At 36.4% G+C, this 15,709-nt stretch overlaps 5 protein-coding genes across 7 annotated transcripts; 3 read left to right on the top strand and 2 right to left on the bottom strand.

Moving 5' to 3' along the window:
- Positions 1 to 58: 58 nt before the first annotated feature.
- LOC108627061 (uncharacterized) lies at positions 59 to 4,066 on the top strand. Of its 2 annotated transcripts, none has more exons than XR_003389454.1 (2): positions 59 to 1,467; positions 1,655 to 3,074. XR_003389454.1 is itself a non-coding variant. In XM_018028099.2 (2 exons), the coding sequence occupies exons 1-2, from the start codon at positions 404 to 406 to the stop codon at positions 3,971 to 3,973; spliced, it is 1,215 nt and encodes a 404-aa protein (XP_017883588.1). In that variant the 5' UTR covers positions 65 to 403; the 3' UTR covers positions 3,974 to 4,066. The 2 variants fall into 2 exon arrangements, 1 of the variants encoding a protein (XP_017883588.1); XM_018028099.2 differs by lacking the exon at positions 1,655 to 3,074 and adding an exon at positions 3,747 to 4,066 and having other exon boundaries at positions 65 to 1,391.
- A 91-nt stretch (positions 4,067 to 4,157) lies between these two features.
- LOC108627059 (digestive organ expansion factor homolog) lies at positions 4,158 to 6,810 on the bottom strand. The gene has a single exon (XM_018028098.2). It carries the CDS (start codon positions 6,542 to 6,544, stop codon positions 4,265 to 4,267), a length of 2,280 nt encoding a protein of 759 aa, XP_017883587.1. The 5' UTR covers positions 6,545 to 6,810; the 3' UTR covers positions 4,158 to 4,264.
- Positions 6,811 to 7,294: 484 nt separating this feature from the next.
- Positions 7,295 to 9,973, top strand: Grip75 (gamma-tubulin complex component 4). Of its 2 annotated transcripts, XM_018028027.2 has the most exons (9): positions 7,295 to 7,457; positions 7,524 to 7,662; positions 7,725 to 7,924; positions 8,007 to 8,101; positions 8,166 to 8,461; positions 8,535 to 9,005; positions 9,079 to 9,256; positions 9,327 to 9,549; positions 9,621 to 9,973. In XM_018028027.2, exons 1-9 carry the CDS (start codon positions 7,389 to 7,391, stop codon positions 9,894 to 9,896), a joined length of 1,947 nt encoding a protein of 648 aa, XP_017883516.1. In that variant the 5' UTR covers positions 7,295 to 7,388; the 3' UTR covers positions 9,897 to 9,973. The 2 variants fall into 2 exon arrangements, with proteins under 2 accessions (XP_017883516.1, XP_017883517.1); XM_018028028.2 differs by lacking the exon at positions 7,295 to 7,457 and having other exon boundaries at positions 7,571 to 7,662; positions 7,706 to 7,924.
- Positions 9,974 to 9,984: 11 nt separating this feature from the next.
- On the bottom strand, positions 9,985 to 12,817 carry Use1 (Vesicle transport protein Use1). Its single transcript, XM_018028102.2, has 8 exons — positions 12,418 to 12,817; positions 12,295 to 12,344; positions 11,976 to 12,214; positions 11,571 to 11,897; positions 10,877 to 10,923; positions 10,687 to 10,804; positions 10,406 to 10,617; positions 9,985 to 10,340 (listed from the first exon to the last, which is right to left on the bottom strand). The coding sequence occupies exons 1-8, from the start codon at positions 12,517 to 12,519 to the stop codon at positions 10,110 to 10,112; spliced, it is 1,326 nt and encodes a 441-aa protein (XP_017883591.1). The 5' UTR covers positions 12,520 to 12,817; the 3' UTR covers positions 9,985 to 10,109.
- Positions 12,818 to 12,856: 39 nt separating this feature from the next.
- On the top strand, positions 12,857 to 15,703 carry Snx1 (sorting nexin 1). Its single transcript, XM_018028100.2, has 7 exons — positions 12,857 to 13,324; positions 13,510 to 13,764; positions 13,849 to 14,095; positions 14,171 to 14,335; positions 14,410 to 14,531; positions 14,616 to 14,915; positions 14,987 to 15,703. Exons 1-7 carry the CDS (start codon positions 13,223 to 13,225, stop codon positions 15,332 to 15,334), a joined length of 1,539 nt encoding a protein of 512 aa, XP_017883589.1. The 5' UTR covers positions 12,857 to 13,222; the 3' UTR covers positions 15,335 to 15,703.
- The last annotated feature ends 6 nt before the right edge of the window (positions 15,704 to 15,709 follow it).

The raw sequence follows: 15,709 nt of genomic DNA, 5'->3' as shown, positions 1-15,709 counted from the left end.
CGTGGTGAAGGAACGAGCTTTTCTACAAACGTTTGAACAGAACTGCAGTCTTACGTGCTTTCGCTGTCGAAGCGCATCCCACGAAGTGCGTTCTCCCTTGGCATTAAATAAACCGTGACACGTTTACGATCGGTTGGATGCATTAATTTTCTAAAACAAATAAACAGTGGAAATGAAAACCTTTTCCAATGCGTTTTAATTCCACGGTGAAATCTTGCCTTCGAAACTAACGTGAAACGTGAATTCGTGTTTCTGTAAGATGACCACTACGCGAAAAAAGATGATGTTTAACAGAGATGGGAACAGGATCGAGGATTAAAAGTGATGGAGCAGCTTGGAAGTCAGAGTTTGATCAGCAATTGAATTTCGTACAGGTCGCGAATACGAGAAAAATTAAATAAGCATGTCGGGAAACGAGGAAACTCCTCAGGACGGAGGTGGCGATGCCGCGAAGAAGGATGACATATTTGAGAATCAAGGAACCAAGAAGTTAATACGTTTAGTCACTGTGATGGCTTACATGTTTTCCGTGAGTTTCGTAGCCATCGTCCTGAGCGCGTATTATATATTCCTTTGGGAACCGCCGAATCCGACGCTCCTACGAAGACCAGGACCATTATCCGACCCTGAACTGGATTTCTTAAGGAGCGATCCCATGGAAGAGAACGAACCGTTCTATCATCGTCATCATAAAAATCATACGAGTTTCCTCTCTGCTCGCGTTATCAAAGACAACTTCTATCCGCGTTTTGAATTTCCTGTTCCGATAATCACCGAGCCAGACAATCTCATCAAGGACCACGCAGAGGAACGTAAAGAATTAAACAAATCTCTGTCTTCATTGAGAAACTACTTGATCGAAGTTTTGCAGCATAAGGCGATCGAGTCTCTTAACCACACGGAGAAGGGAAATACAGGAGGAAAAGTTCGAAGACATTCCTCGATAATTATGAATCGTTTGCTGAATGACAATAGCTCATTTCAGACACTGGAATCTCCGACTATTTCTGGAGGCAAAGCAAATAATGACCGTTTGACGATCAGCAGACACGACTCTGTGTATGATTCGCCTCCAAATATTTTGAAGAAGACGGAAAGTGTCGATCGAGAAAAATTTGGAGAGAACCAAGTTGTATCGAGCTTCAAGACCGAATCGAAAACGCCTTGGTATTTGAACGTACCGGATGGAGAATTTATAAATATCGCTATGAGAAGTGATGAAGGAAATGTTGACACGAAAGGAAATAAAGATCGCACGAGTAACGTCGATAACATAAACAATCAACCGACTACAGATTCCACATACAAGATGAACTATGCAGATCGTCTGAAATATTCTAAGCAATTAAAAGAGTCACGTGCAAAGCTGAACGTTGCGCAAAATTCGAAAGGTAAATAAACGTTTTGCAAATCGTAATTCAGCTCTTCATACCATGCACCTTATAACCAGTCGGATTTTGATAAAAGGTAATAATAGAAACGTCTAATGAAAAGTCGTGATTAAAACCTTAGGAAAAAATACATAGAATGGATTGGCCTACGATGATTATCCGCGTAATAACCGAAACAGGGTCAGGTCAATCCATTACGGCTTCTTTTGCATCGTTACAAAGATTTTACGATTTTTCTGAAAGATCGTTTTTATCCGATTTAGGCAATCGTTCGTTACCTTCACTTGAAGATCTATCCTTCGTCGAAATTAATGAAACGACCCCTTCGGGGAAGGAAATGCATTTTTCCCTTTGTATTAGATATCGAAGTCACCATCGAACAGTGACTTACGGGTCGTAATACCATGTTTGTCTCCAAAGTGATCGAAGAACGACATCTTAAATGCTATTAAAATAAAGGCGCGCCTCTTTTGTAAAACGAGATTATCGTTAAAGTCACGTTGTTCTCGAAACGGAAACCTATAGCGTTTGACTGTATTTTATGACCTTTTATAACTTCCTAATTTCCATTAATTGGAACGGGAGCGCTTTTATATAAATGGTATTTGTTACGAGACCGGGGAGTGTATCCCGTTTAGGAGGAACGTGACAAGTATTAACTTCGAAGAACGACACGAACTTACGTAAAATACTTGCGCAAGCATTTAATTCGTCACTTCGTCCACGGAAGCACTTCAGTTCATGATTTTTATCCATTTTATATCATTCATTTCATTATAAATTTTATTAACCCATCGTGACCTTTGACCGTAACTCGTTTACAAAATATAAAATTAAGACAAATTATTATCAGTTATAGAGATTGATACATATCGCCTATTAAGATTGTTCTGGCTATACAGTCTCTGCAAAAGTATGGTCTACTCTCTAATTCTGTTGTACAGCTACTGGCGTTAAAAGTTTTATTTTAATTGGAATACAACAAAATAATTATTGAAGTCGTTCAACTAGTATTCTCCCTCCGTGTGTCATTCGACTTGTAGCCAGAACAGCTTCGAATGCGTAGAGCAGTCGGAATGCATAAAGATCTCGAAGCGTCCTAAGCTTTTTACATAAAATAAGGCTAGTTGGTATATCAGTTTAAGGGTATTTGCCACGATGAAACCCGTAAAGTTGAGCAGCCCTTGAAGCTTGCGAAACGAAGTAGGATGAGTCAAGGTTCCGAGACTTGCGCAGTGAAAGCTCTTCGGTATCGCTAGGCGGGTGTGTTTTTTAACAGCTGCATTGGTACGAAACGTCGATTCCCCTCAGTCAAGGGACAGAAATAGTTATAATAGTGGGAACGTTGGCACCGAGTATTCTCTCGCGTATGCACCAAGAGTTTACATTCTTTCTCGCTAAAAGTTACCACATCCCTTATCGTTGCTTCCGGTACCTACAGTGTTTGCTTGGAAACGCCCAGCTAGTATAAACTAGCAGCTCGTTTTTCCAAACCCGACAACCGGCATAAGTGAACGTTGGATCGCGCAAGATCATCAAACATTTCTATCAGAAATCAGTAGCAATCTGTCTTGAGTGTAAACACATGCCGTGCAGGGGTAGCAGTTGACGCGAGATGCGCTCGAGTTGCGAAGCCTTTAAAGCTCGTAATAAACCTATAAAGTTTACCGAGTGTTCATAAATGCAAACAATCGAGAAAATTATATATAGAAGAAACGGGGCAATGTTTCCATGAACGCTTTCCTCGAAAGGTAACGTGTGGCTGGTAGCTTCGCACGTTCGACAAAAATTCAAGTACTATGAAACGTTGTTGCGATACGAATTCTGTTCGAGCTTGACGTTCTGTGCGTTGAAACCTGAACCGAGGATGAAGTTGCCGCGGAAAATGAGCGCTCAAAATGTGATGGCAAGCATTAGTCGTACATTCGCGAGTGAAGAGAGAAAGGATAACGAGATCCGATTCGCGTGCGATGAAAGGAAAGACAATGAAATTCGATTCGCAGGCGAGGAGAGGAGGGACAAGCTATACGAGCCTAAGCACAAACAAATATTAGTAGTACGGGTATTGACAGTGGTGGCCTATGTTATATTTGTTAGCATGACGGCTATTCTACTGTCTTTATATTATACTTTTCTCTGGGACCCGAAAGATGTAGCCATCAGGATGAGAATGAAGCCGGAATGCGTTAATATTAAATTACCGAGTGCTCTTACCACTCCCATTATGAATGGTAAAAGCAGAATTTCAATCGTCTCAATTTGTCAAAATATTGTTCTTTTTATTCTAATTTGTCGTCTGGGATGTCGCCTGATTCACGGATCTGAAATATACAAAGTAATAATTTTCTTTTTCAGAAACGCAAATAGAGGAAATGACGACGAAATTAAGTCTGACGAATGAGCATAGTCCTTTACCAGAGAATACAACCTCCACTTACCGCCCCAAGGATTTGTTAACTATTCTAGTACAGAGTGTTAACGCGAATTCGAGTACTTTACCCATAACGACGTTCGAAGATTTACAAACTGATTCCAGTACAGAGGAAACGTCTACCAAGATTCTAACTTCCGATATTAATTAATTTTGCTAATGTAATGAAAATATTTAAAAGAGGATCGACATCAGACGCTTAGATTTGTTATAGCTTCAATATACCATCCTAGTTGATTTTGAAGACCAAATAATTATTACGAGACCTAAGCGTTCGTTTTAATTTGTTTCTGTTAATTTTTTAAATGTATACTATTAATAAAGAAAACAAGGGAAAAAGTAAAAAGTGGAAATGTTATTATTAAAAATGTAGATTGTGAATTGTACCTTTTATATACATCTGATAATTTACAATTGTCTAAAACATAATGCTGTCCATTTCTCATTCACCAGTCATAAGCATATGTACAGTCTTTTCCGATCCAATCATTTTGCTCGCTCTTTCAGTACCGACAATCGCGGAAAGCTGCATGACGTCGTATTTACAATATAAAACGGTGACTGTCATGTTGCTTTCAGAGCCGGCGCGTGGATTCTGATTAGCTTCTCGCATCAAGTTGCACATTTCTGTGTAAAAATGAGGGAACGTCGGTGGCGCAAAAAATATAATGTGTCTTATACCTTTCACCCTCACCCTTCGGAAAAAATGAAATCGTTCCGAGTACAAAAGAAAATGAGCATCACTGTGAAAGAACATGTCTCTCGCTCTCGCTACCTTTGCGTCTTTGGAATATTCGCAAATCTGTACAAAACTGTATTCTTCTTTCTTTAAATAATTTCGCAGTTTAACAAAATCGAAATAAGACGGCACGAAGATCAACGTGTGGTTCATAATCACGTCCTTATATTGAGGAAGTATTTTCGTTATAAAGAATTCTATTCTATGATCCAAAGCTTGAGAATGGCTGGACGTTTGAAATCTATGAAATACTTGCGGAACTTGAACTACTACTTGACAAATGGACCCGGAAGAGATAGGATTTATTACTTTCACTTTCCCTGCGTAATTGTAAGATTTCTTATTAAATATTCCATAAATTTCAGGCACGTGAACGCTTGAAAATATCAATGTTTGTCTATAGTATTTCGTCCAACCATTCACAGACCAACTTCTCACTCGAGAAAAATCTGTCCCGTGAGAATCTTTCGGTTGCAGGTGCATATGATTTAGCACGTGTATCATGTGGTCCCAATTTTGCATTAGAAACAATTCTGATTGATCGAGAATCATCAATTCTACGGATGCCAAAAAATCAAAGTCTCTTTCTGCTTCACCTTCCGCACCTATTAATATTCTCAAACCCAGAAGGGACGAGATTATTATATCAGAGGAATAAAACTCTGAATATAATTTTAAAGTTTTTTTCGTAACAGCAATTCCTATTTTAAAGGTATCGTCCGTGTTGCCTTGGAAGGTCAACTCATAATCTTCTGGTTTCGGGTTTAATTTTGGCAACACTAATTCGTTTCCACTAAAATCTTCCATGAATCTGTTTTTATTGATCACAGATTCACCCTTGTCTTCTCCAATTAAAATTGATATTAATAATTCTACTATTTTCAAACACGAATGTCTAAAAGGAACGATTATCAAGATTTTTGGTCTCACCAGACCTTGATCTCGATATTCGTCAGGAATTTCTGCCATGTTTGTACATTTTGATTTTGTTATTTTCGCATTATGATGCAACACTTTCGTTCTCGTCTTCAACAAATGATTAATCGCGTGTAAACAGTATACAAATCTTATCTGATCTGCATTGGAATACGTTCTTTCGGGATAATACAGATCTTGATAGTTATTTATTATAGAAAATAATTCCTTCTGCAAGGGAGTCATGGGAGACGGATTCTTAGTCACATCGTCCTTTACATTGGAATAATTTGCTTTTGAAATATTGTCGTGGATTTGAGATTTTACATACAATTTATTCCAATTGACACTGTTGATCAACTGAGGGATGGTGCCGCACTTGGCAAACTGTTTGTTTTCTAAAATAAAACTATCGATTTTCTTTATTGTATCTTCTGTATTCCTTGGTTTTGGGATCTGACATATAAGATTGCCTAAAGTAGGCCATGTTATCTTCTGAGTTTGTACAATTTGTGGGACGTTAGAGACTGCCTCGTAAAGTTCATCGCTTAAATCATCGTGAAGATGAATCGAAAATGGATCCCTTAGGTTGCCAACATCCTCTTGAGCTGTTTCAGGATCTTCTTCATCATCTTCTTTCATTTCTATCTCTTCATCGTCGGTTACTGGCTCTCCTTCTTCGCCTGAATTGTCGGACTGAACTGCTGGATTCTCGTCGACTTCATTAATTTCCTCAATCTCATCTTTGTCACTATCACCTTCTGATTCTGTTTCAGATTCGATAGCAGTCACTTTCTGATCATTAGTCTTTGAAAATGTAGCTAATAAATTTTGCAGCGGATTTTCTTGCGCATCATCAGAACTATCAGTATCCACGCGTTGTCGTCGCTTTGATTTTTCTTCCTCCAACATTTTCCTTCGTCTTTCGATCTCATTGTTCCTAATAATTCGTTCTTTCACGTACGACGATTCCTTTAGGTTAAATTTACCTTTCTTTGGTTTCGGATGATTATTTCGCTGGTCGAATTTTCTTTTCCCACCACGAACTGGTCTTCTACGACGTACCATTATTACCAGAAGCTCCGAAAATCAATTAATAAATGTACATTTATTCAAATTACGAGGAACGAAATGAGAGCTCAACCACGTGCTTTTGTCGATGTTTCCTACAGTTCACAGTTTGTCATGCGTCAAGAATTAATAGCAGAAGTAGACACTTCATGATCAGACTTACTATTCATGATCAGAATAATTGTATTACTGCTTATAATAAAACGACGCGTATATTAAGAAAACGAACATGCAACTCGAATTTTCAACCAACTGTATATACATGGATAACTTTCACACTAACACCAACTAACTAACTTGCACAAACACACACAAGCTCAAGATACATATGTACAGTACAAAATGAAAACACATTTTCAGCAGATAAAGATAACAACGACTGAACTCAACTATGATTAAATTAATGTATCTTATTTATTCAGTTTTGCAAGAGCATACTTTGAAATAACAATTGAAATAAACATACCTTGGGATACATCAAACATAATTTCTTCGCCATCCCAATCCTTGAATTGAATATCTTTGCTGCATAGTACACAGTAGTCACACAAACTGTAAAACTAGAATGATCTATTTTCTATTAAAGCAACTAATAAATAATTAAACAAACAATTTATAACTCACGGTCGCGTATACGAGCGTGATTTAAACTGACATGGAACCGTTACGAGGGTGAGAATAATTTTCTACATTTTGTGACAACCAATAAAATATCAACTATCCCTACTTTCTTCCGAACGTCCGATTCACACCTTCACATCACTCATATACACGTTGAAGATTGTGAACCTGTTTGAATCATTATTTTCTTTTCTACGAAAATAATATTTCGTTGAACGAAATGTTGCACGAAGTATTATTATCCCTGTGGGGATGTTCGACGAATGCCTTGCAAATATTGGAATCAGACGTAATTAAAAGATGGTTCTATCAACATGATTTGCAACAGACTATTATAATTGTTTGTTGATTTCAGACTGTAGATATCGAAAAATATTTACATCCCGGAGAACGTGTCTTGCTCAAAAAGATATTAGATATAGTGGAAGAATGTAATATTATTAGAAAATTTATTAAGGATTATAGTACGTCAACTGGTTCAAAACATACTGAAGGTATTTAAATTTTATTATTAACATTAGTTACTCTTCTGTATAGAGTCTTACACATATTCCAGATTCAGAGAACGTACATCAGGGTTTATATTTACAAGCCCTTTGCGAAGGGATGGATCAAGCATTAGAACCATTTCGCCAAGAGATCGTTGATTTAGAAGGTGTAGTTCTCAGTGACAGTTATACTCCATTGTCATTAATACTCTGCCACATTCAAAAATATGTCTGCTTGTTTTCTGTCTTAAATTCTATAATAAGAGAGGTAGGCAACGATTACTGACGAGATGTAATAGGAAATCTTATACACAGTCTATACTTAGAAAGTACTATGTTCTTTAATTCAGATTCACACACAAAAAGTTCATGGTTGTAAATTACTTCAATGCCTGCATCAAAATATGCATATTGGTATTTCTGATGTAAAAACTGCTATAGAAAAGTAAGTATTACACTCTTTTATTATTTTTTATCTCCTCTTTTTCAAACAATTCTTATTTATACAGGGTATCTCATTGTGTACACATAGTTTTTTACAAACACTTGACTAGCTGGCTTTTGTATGGTCATTTGGATGATGTGTACAATGAGTTTTTCATCCAAAAAATAACTGATGAACAAAACACTCTGATGTTAATAGACAATAAAGATGGAAATAAAGCAAAAGTCAATGCAGACATGTGGAATTATAATATTAAAATAGATATGCTTCCCTCCTACATAAGACCGTCTTTAGCAGCTAAAATTTTGACTATTGGGCAAACTGTTATAATGTTCGGGAATGACCCGAGACAGAAGAAAGGTAATTCATATATGAAACGCATCAGACTAAAACATGTACGAAGATTATTACAAGTCTCTGGGTTTCCTTATAGATTTTGCTATATCAGATCATATCGAAACTTCGATATGGGGTGAAAAGGAGTACGAGTATTTTCGTAAATTGCAGAGCCTCCAAAAGAGATCTATCTTTAATATCGTGGAATTCGAACGTACGATCGATGAGTTAAAGCAATGTATAACAGAACTTTTATGGCGAGTCGCCGTAGAAGAAGCACAACTTGTTCATCAACTTAGATTAGTTAAAGATTTTTTCCTCATGGGACGTGGCGATTTGTTTCTTGAATTTATCCGACTCACTGCTCATATATTGAATAAACCCCCGACGCATCATTCGTCGCGAGACGTTAATCTAGCTTTCCAAATGGCGTTGAGGAAGATGCATTTGAATGACGAGAACGCCATGGACAGTTTCAATTTTATAGTACCTATCCCAGTAGAAGAAACTGAAGATATCGAGGTAGAAGGTACAGAGTTTACTGAGAAAGAACGTGAAGATCCTATTGGTAAAACATTATTACTTGTACAACATCCTACTTTGAACGAATAGAAAAATTTCAGTTTCGCTAATTGCTACAGAAAGACGTGGATGGGGTATGGTTATTTTGAAATATAAAGTCATATGGCCATTACATTTGTTGTTCAGTCCATCTGCTCTGAACGACTACAATACACTATTCAAATTTTTGCTCCGAGTTAAGAAGACGCAAATTGATTTATGGAATCTGTGGAGCGAGCACATGTATTACAAAAATATGTAAGCCGTGATTCCAATACTTTGCAGATAAATAGTCGGACATTATTGATGAATTATTAAAATTTTTCAGCGATATGGGGGTAATTCAACTGAGGAACAATCTAATTTTTATTATCGATAATTTACAATACTACTTACAAGTAGACGTAATAGAAAGTCAGTACACAATCATGGAAGCAAATATGAAGAATACAAGGAATTTTGAAGATGTGCAAAAGGCGCATTCCATCTTTTTGGCTAACGTTATGTCACAAACATTTTTATTAGGAAATTCGACCGAGAGGACGAACGCTGTATGTTTACTTTAATTTAAATCGGTTTCACAATTACGTCTGCCTGTTCATTCAAGATATATTTTTCACAGGTAAATAAATTAATAAAACTGTTATTACGACTGTGCGACGATTTCATCTTACAAGCATCAATGTGGGAAGTAGGTAATTTACTTTTAACAGAAAAGGAAGAATTGAAAACTCTGTCTGAGACACTTGAGAGTGTAATGGGCTGGTTAACAAAGACACTGAACAGGGTACGCGCACAACCGAGTGGAGAACATTTAGCTCAATTATTATTGAGACTAGATTTCAATAGGTGGTTCAGTAAAAAAACCCAAACAAGGCACGAATTATCCCAGTACTAGTTCTAAGTAAATCAGCACTAATTTTGTAAAAAGGAAATGTAATAAAATGGAATACAAGTCTCTTCAATTTTTTATAATATTGCAAAATTATTAATACATATCCTATATATTTAGTAATAATACCTTCTTAAATACTCATTCAAATGAAATTATATAAATAGTAACTTTGTTTTACAATCATATACTCAAAGAAAAGAACGTACATACATCATTTTAATCACTGTCATCATTGTAATCATCATCCGTATATCCACATACTCTTCTACTATCACGTTGATTTAATTGTATCGCATTTTTAATCGAAAGGTCAGCAGATAACTGTTCCGCCGTTAAACTATCGTTATTCCTTATTGTTGGATTTGCATTGTAATGTAACAGTAGATTTACTATTTCTATATGCCCACGACTTGCTGCCACATGTAATGCTGTTTCTCCCATTTTATTCTGTCACAAAAGTAGGTACACAGTGATGGAAGAAACGAAAGAAATACTAAGCATACTTTACTCACTTGTACATTGATTGCAGAGTTTGGTAAATTCAGAAGTTCATTTACACAGTCCAAGTGGCCAGCGCATGCAGCCCAATACAAAGGAGTGTTACCCATTGCATCTAAGCCGGTACCAGAAACTCCCTGCTTTATGTATTCCTTCAACATCGAAACATTTCCACGTCTCGCAGCATCGTGCAATGGTAGCACAATTTCTTGAGTTTGTTCTTCAACTAAACACAAACAATTTGATGTACTGAACGATAACTTTTAATGAAATTAACTAATGCGTTTAGACTAACCATAATTAGCAGGTACAAGACCTTCTCGGTCTCCACATTTTCCTTTCCACCAATTTGAGTCTGTATAATTGTCGTGAACATAAAGAATATCACCTTCTTGGAAAGACAGTTCATCTGGCTACAGAATATAACTTTTTAATATGATTTGATAGTACCATTTCACAAATTATCTATTAATAAGAATCCTTACATGTTGCGCTGTGTAATTATATAGCGCCTTAACAACTTTGACTTTACCTTAAAAAATAACAAATCATATACATGAAGGTTTGTCGAACAGTTACGTGTTAAAAACAGAAAAGGAGAGACTAAGGATTTTGTAGACATTACAGTAACATGTGTTCTCAATAGTACATTAATAAATATTTATTTCATTAGGTGTAAATTATTATTATTACAGCGTTAATATGTACAAATTTTATAATAATACAAATAATATGGAATGCACAAAGTTAATTCAAATATAATTCCTGGTATCGTTCCAAGTAACTATAACGATAATAAAGTACGTTCTTAATTTTCTTATTGTTATTTACCGGGTTTCCGAATAGGTTTAGGTGGTATGGGTGTTGCCACAGATGCACTCATCATGGTAGTCATACTTACAATAATAACAGCAATGTTTCCATGTGAATCGTAAGAGTTGTTCACATTTATGCACAGTCTGAAGCTGACGCGCTCATTCTCACAGGAAGCAATTACAGAAAACCGGTGCATATTAAACTTTCTTTCTTGCAACTTTCATAAATAATACCATATCTACAAATTAGAGAAATGTGGTTTACGGCATCAAATTTTTTAAATATTTTACGATCACGATTAAACATTTGGAATAAAATATTAAGAATGGATGTCATGTACTTTATAGCAGTACTATTACTTACTAAAAAATACAACTAAAACAAACACAATCATCACCCACATCCAACACCTCCAATATGATTGTGTATGTTCTTGCAGTTTCAGTGATTCTGTCTTCAGTTTATCAGCATTGGTATCTGTTAACTTATCACACCTTTCGAGCAAACCAATGTCCTTCCTTATGATAGCATTTGCTGCCAAAGCATGTTCCTTCATGCTACTAGTCATTGAAAGCATGTTCTCAGCAATCTTCTCTTGAATGTTTCTGTTGTATTTCAAAAGTGCATCCAAATCCTCATCCTGCATAGTAGTTGAAGACAGTCTTTGCCTTATGCCATCCTCTAACACTCCTAGAGATTGATGAATATATTGGTAAAAAGGAACCATTCAATTTACAATCATTTCTTTTGAGTAAAACGATATTGCACCTTTATCATTGTGAAATAGTTCAGTACGTAATTCTTTATTGTATTTTGCTGCAGTTTTCTGATGTATTTGGGTCGCTATGTTCGGCCCTATAGATTCATTAAATGTTGTGGAACTTTTTGGCAACATCTGGACAGCCACGACTCTGTCAACTGGGTTTAAAAGTTTTGTCGTATTTATCAGTCCTTTTAAGAATTCTATTCTTTTGGTGTATCTCATCATGGTATCTTTAGGTGGTTTACTGGAACAATCATTTCTTTCAGATCTAAAGCACATGTGCTATTATAATTTTAATTAATCTTTTACAGAATGAAGCTGTACCTTGGCAATGCTTGTAATTGTTTTATCATATCATCCAATGCAAGGATATACTGAAATTTATTTTGAACAAATTACAACAGTTGACAAACAAATAATTTTCAGTAGATATGATCTTGTTTGAACCTTCTCAAGTTTCCAATCCTTTTGCGAATCATCTTTAGCCATCAGTTCACATCTTGTTAAAAGTCTTCTGATGTTAATCTCTTCTCTGGACATTGGATTCATCTTTGAAGACTGATGATGAATGCTTATCAAAAATCTTGCACTGCTTGCCAGAGAAAATAGGAAATGTTCTAAACCGCCTCCTTTGTTGAAAACCGAGAAATATTCATTATACAAACATCGGTGCAGAAAACGGTAATTAATTTTTCATGATAACAATGCAATATATGTGACGTGGAACGTTCTTGTGTAAGCGTTTTATGCAGGTAGATATATGTTATTCTTGTAAAAACATGTTATTGTTGAAATTCTCGGGAACATTACGACCTAACCGAGACTGGATACAAATAATCGAGAACGATAACATATTTTTGAATACGGAATTACAAGTTTATCATTAAATGATAACACTTTTGTGGTAGTTTGATGCGAGTACTTGTAACAGTGCGTCTTTTTTGTTCAATCGCAAATAACTGACTCCATCAGTATAAAGATGTCTTTATAATGACATACAACATGCGCAATTGTATGTAAGAGCAATTTGATGTATGCGTATTTCGTGTGGCATGGATGCGGCAATTCTATACTTTATACCCGGAACGTGTAGAAGCGGCGAGTTAGAAAGTTATTCGTAACGTTCGAGCCTAGGCAGATACCGTGAGAAATACGATAGCCATAGATAGAGAAATTGACGTTGGCATTACATACATACATCATTCGGGGGGCCGATCCCAGTGTTTCTCGGTAGATTGACAGTATCGCTAAGATGGCTGATATTAAAGAAACTCCGCCGCTATTTGACACAAACGAGACAAAAGTAGACGATTTGGACGACGACGATGAAGATATTTTCAGATCAGCGGTCCAGGTACTTTTTTTATCATTATCGAACATGTGCGCGAATATTTTACAACCTATATGCCACCGCTTCCGAACTCTATTTGTTACTGTAAATTAAACAGAACGCTTACACCTATTATCAAGATACAATGACCGTTCTGCATTTGTTCAAAGTCTACTATTTAAACAAGCACTAATAATATTTGAACACAGGATCAAAGTCAACTGAGTCAAGATTCGTCTCCCTATAATGGAGTGTCAACTATCCAAGCAGAACTACCAAAGCTGACTTTACGAGATGTGCCGGAGGAGAATTCGTTTTCGTCCGTATCGAGTCCTGCACCAGGACCTTTAAGTTCACCGTTGGGACCAATGAGTAGTGATATAGGTGATCTCCACGATGTGCCCATAAATGATAACGCGGATGTGCTCTCAACGAATGTTATACAGGCTCAGTCGACTGATACGGTAAATTTCACGAAACATCTATTATCGGTATTATGAATAGATAAAATAATAGAAAATTAAGATGTACATTTAATGATTTTACAGGTATCGGCAGATTCTTCTGATGTATTTTTAAAGATCACAGTAACTTCGCCACAGAAGATTGGAGATGGGATGGGTGCTTATGTTGCATACAAGGTTGAAACAAAAACAAATATGCCAATATTTAGAAAAAGAAATTTCAGTGTGATCAGACGTTTCAGCGACTTTCTTGGTCTCCATGACAAATTAACGGATAAATATCTTAGAAGTGGCAGAATAATTCCTCCAGCTCCAGAGAAGAATGTCATTGGTAACAATATATATACATATATGACTTTGAATTAAAGTTCTTCAATCATAATTATTAAATGAGATAATTACGCAGGAACAACAAAAATTAAAATGTCCGGGGACAAAAATCAGGAACAAAACTCCAGTTCCACGGAGTTTCTCGAGAAACGTAGAGCAGCACTTGAAAGATTTTTAAATAGAACTGCAGCTCATCCGGTGCTCAGCGTCGATCCCGATTTTAGAGAATTTTTGGAAGCTGGTAAATGATAGTGTAAACTGAAACTTTTATGTGAACAATCGTTAATTAACTTTACGTGTATATTTTACAAACAGATATGGAATTGCCTAAAGCTACTAATACATCTGCACTCAGTGGGAAAGGAGTGATGAGGCTCTTTAACAAAGTTGGAGAAACAGTTAACAAGATAACATACAAAATGGATGAAACTGATAAAGTAAAACGACATCATTAATCTAATTGTAAAAAGATTTGTCAAAGTATTTGGATAGCCACAGTTTCGTGTTTGTTCGATTTTCAGTGGTTTGAAGAAAAAACGTCGCAGATTGATTCCCTAGACGTTCAGTTACGCGCGCTGCATTCTGCAGTCGATACTTTGACTAACCAGAGAAGGGAGTTGGCAAACTGCACTGGCGCAACAGCAAGATCTATCGCGGTGCTCGGGCATGGCGAACCAGGGGCGTCTCTTGGAAGGGCATTGGCTCAATTAGCTGAGACTTTGGAGAAGGTAGAAGTAATCAGAAGAGCACAAAGCAATTGCGATCTTTATCAGTTTGGAGAAATGTTACGAGAGTACGTTTCGCTAATCGGAGCGATAAAGGTTGGTGTAATCGATCGGCTCTTATCGAAAAGGATTTGAAACAAGTCAATTTAAGATATTGTTCGTTTCAGGAAGTATTTCACGAACGTGTAAAAGTCTTTCAAAATTGGCAACACGCTCAAATGATGTTGAACAAGAAACGAGAACAGAAAGCGAGATTGGAACAATCAGGGAGAACTGACAAAACGAGTCAAGCTGCTAGCGATGTAATAGACTGGGAAGCAAAAGTCGACAGAGGCCAAGAGGAGTTTGACAATATCTCGAAAATGATTAAGAAAGAAGTCGAACGATTCGAATTAGTGAGAGTGGAAGATTTTAAGAAACAATTAACGGAATACTTGGAGTCCATGTTACAATACCAGAATCAACTGATCAAGTATTGGGAGAGCTTTTTGCCCGAAGCACGAGCAGTCGCATGAACATTCCCGAAAGAGCGTGTGAAATTCTTTTTGTTATGAGGCAAAGGAAATCTTTAAAATAAGCAGAAAACTTTTGTGCAATTTCTTTTCAGTTTAACTTCTGGCAAGCGATGAATCGCGTTCTAAAATAGACGTGCCATTTATCAGTTTGCTATGCAGTATCAATATTCGTATGATGCAATTTATGTCAATAATCGGAAGATTCGTATACAATAATTTTGAAATACTGCCAATGCTTTTATAAATGCGAGAGCATAAGAAATGTGGCATATTTCATTTAAACTTTTAGATATTCATTTTATGTCGATTATACCCAAGTGTATCATGCGTTTACAGTCTTCTCACTATTCAATTTATGTTAGAAGTATATAACGC

The sequence above is a fragment of the Ceratina calcarata genome, unplaced genomic scaffold (genome assembly GCF_001652005.2).
Source record: "Ceratina calcarata isolate Rehan_Ccalc_2016 unplaced genomic scaffold, ASM165200v1 scaffold436.2, whole genome shotgun sequence".
Classification (NCBI taxonomy): Eukaryota; Metazoa; Arthropoda; class Insecta; order Hymenoptera; family Apidae; genus Ceratina; species Ceratina calcarata.
This window is presented reverse-complemented; position numbering and strand designations above follow the sequence as displayed.

What these genes read in the sequence shown, in the direction of transcription:
- Snx1 (XM_018028100.2), top strand. Translation starts at nt 13,223, where the DNA reads ATGGCTGATATTAAAGAAACTCCGCCGCTATTTGACACAAACGAGACA. An exon ending in TCCAGAGAAGAATGTCATTG is followed by an intron (nt 14,096 to 14,170) that starts GTAACAATATAT and finishes ATAATTACGCAG; the next exon opens with GAACAACAAAAATTAAAATG. An exon ending in AAATGGATGAAACTGATAAA is followed by an intron (nt 14,532 to 14,615) that starts GTAAAACGACAT and finishes TTCGATTTTCAG; the next exon opens with TGGTTTGAAGAAAAAACGTC.
- LOC108627059 (XM_018028098.2), bottom strand. Translation starts at nt 6,544, where the DNA reads ATGGTACGTCGTAGAAGACCAGTTCGTGGTGGGAAAAGAAAATTCGAC.
- LOC108627061 (XM_018028099.2), top strand. Translation starts at nt 404, where the DNA reads ATGTCGGGAAACGAGGAAACTCCTCAGGACGGAGGTGGCGATGCCGCG. An exon ending in CGTTGCGCAAAATTCGAAAG is followed by an intron (nt 1,392 to 3,746) that starts GTAAATAAACGT and finishes TTTCTTTTTCAG; the next exon opens with AAACGCAAATAGAGGAAATG.
- Use1 (XM_018028102.2), bottom strand. Translation starts at nt 12,519, where the DNA reads ATGAATCCAATGTCCAGAGAAGAGATTAACATCAGAAGACTTTTAACA. An exon ending in AGGATTGGAAACTTGAGAAG is followed by an intron (nt 12,345 to 12,417) that starts GTTCAAACAAGA and finishes AATAAATTTCAG; the next exon opens with TATATCCTTGCATTGGATGA. An exon ending in ACTATTTCACAATGATAAAG is followed by an intron (nt 11,898 to 11,975) that starts GTGCAATATCGT and finishes ATCAATCTCTAG; the next exon opens with GAGTGTTAGAGGATGGCATA.
- Grip75 (XM_018028027.2), top strand. Translation starts at nt 7,389, where the DNA reads ATGTTGCACGAAGTATTATTATCCCTGTGGGGATGTTCGACGAATGCC. An exon ending in TGGTTCAAAACATACTGAAG is followed by an intron (nt 7,663 to 7,724) that starts GTATTTAAATTT and finishes CACATATTCCAG; the next exon opens with ATTCAGAGAACGTACATCAG. An exon ending in AGAACGTGAAGATCCTATTG is followed by an intron (nt 9,006 to 9,078) that starts GTAAAACATTAT and finishes TAATTGCTACAG; the next exon opens with AAAGACGTGGATGGGGTATG.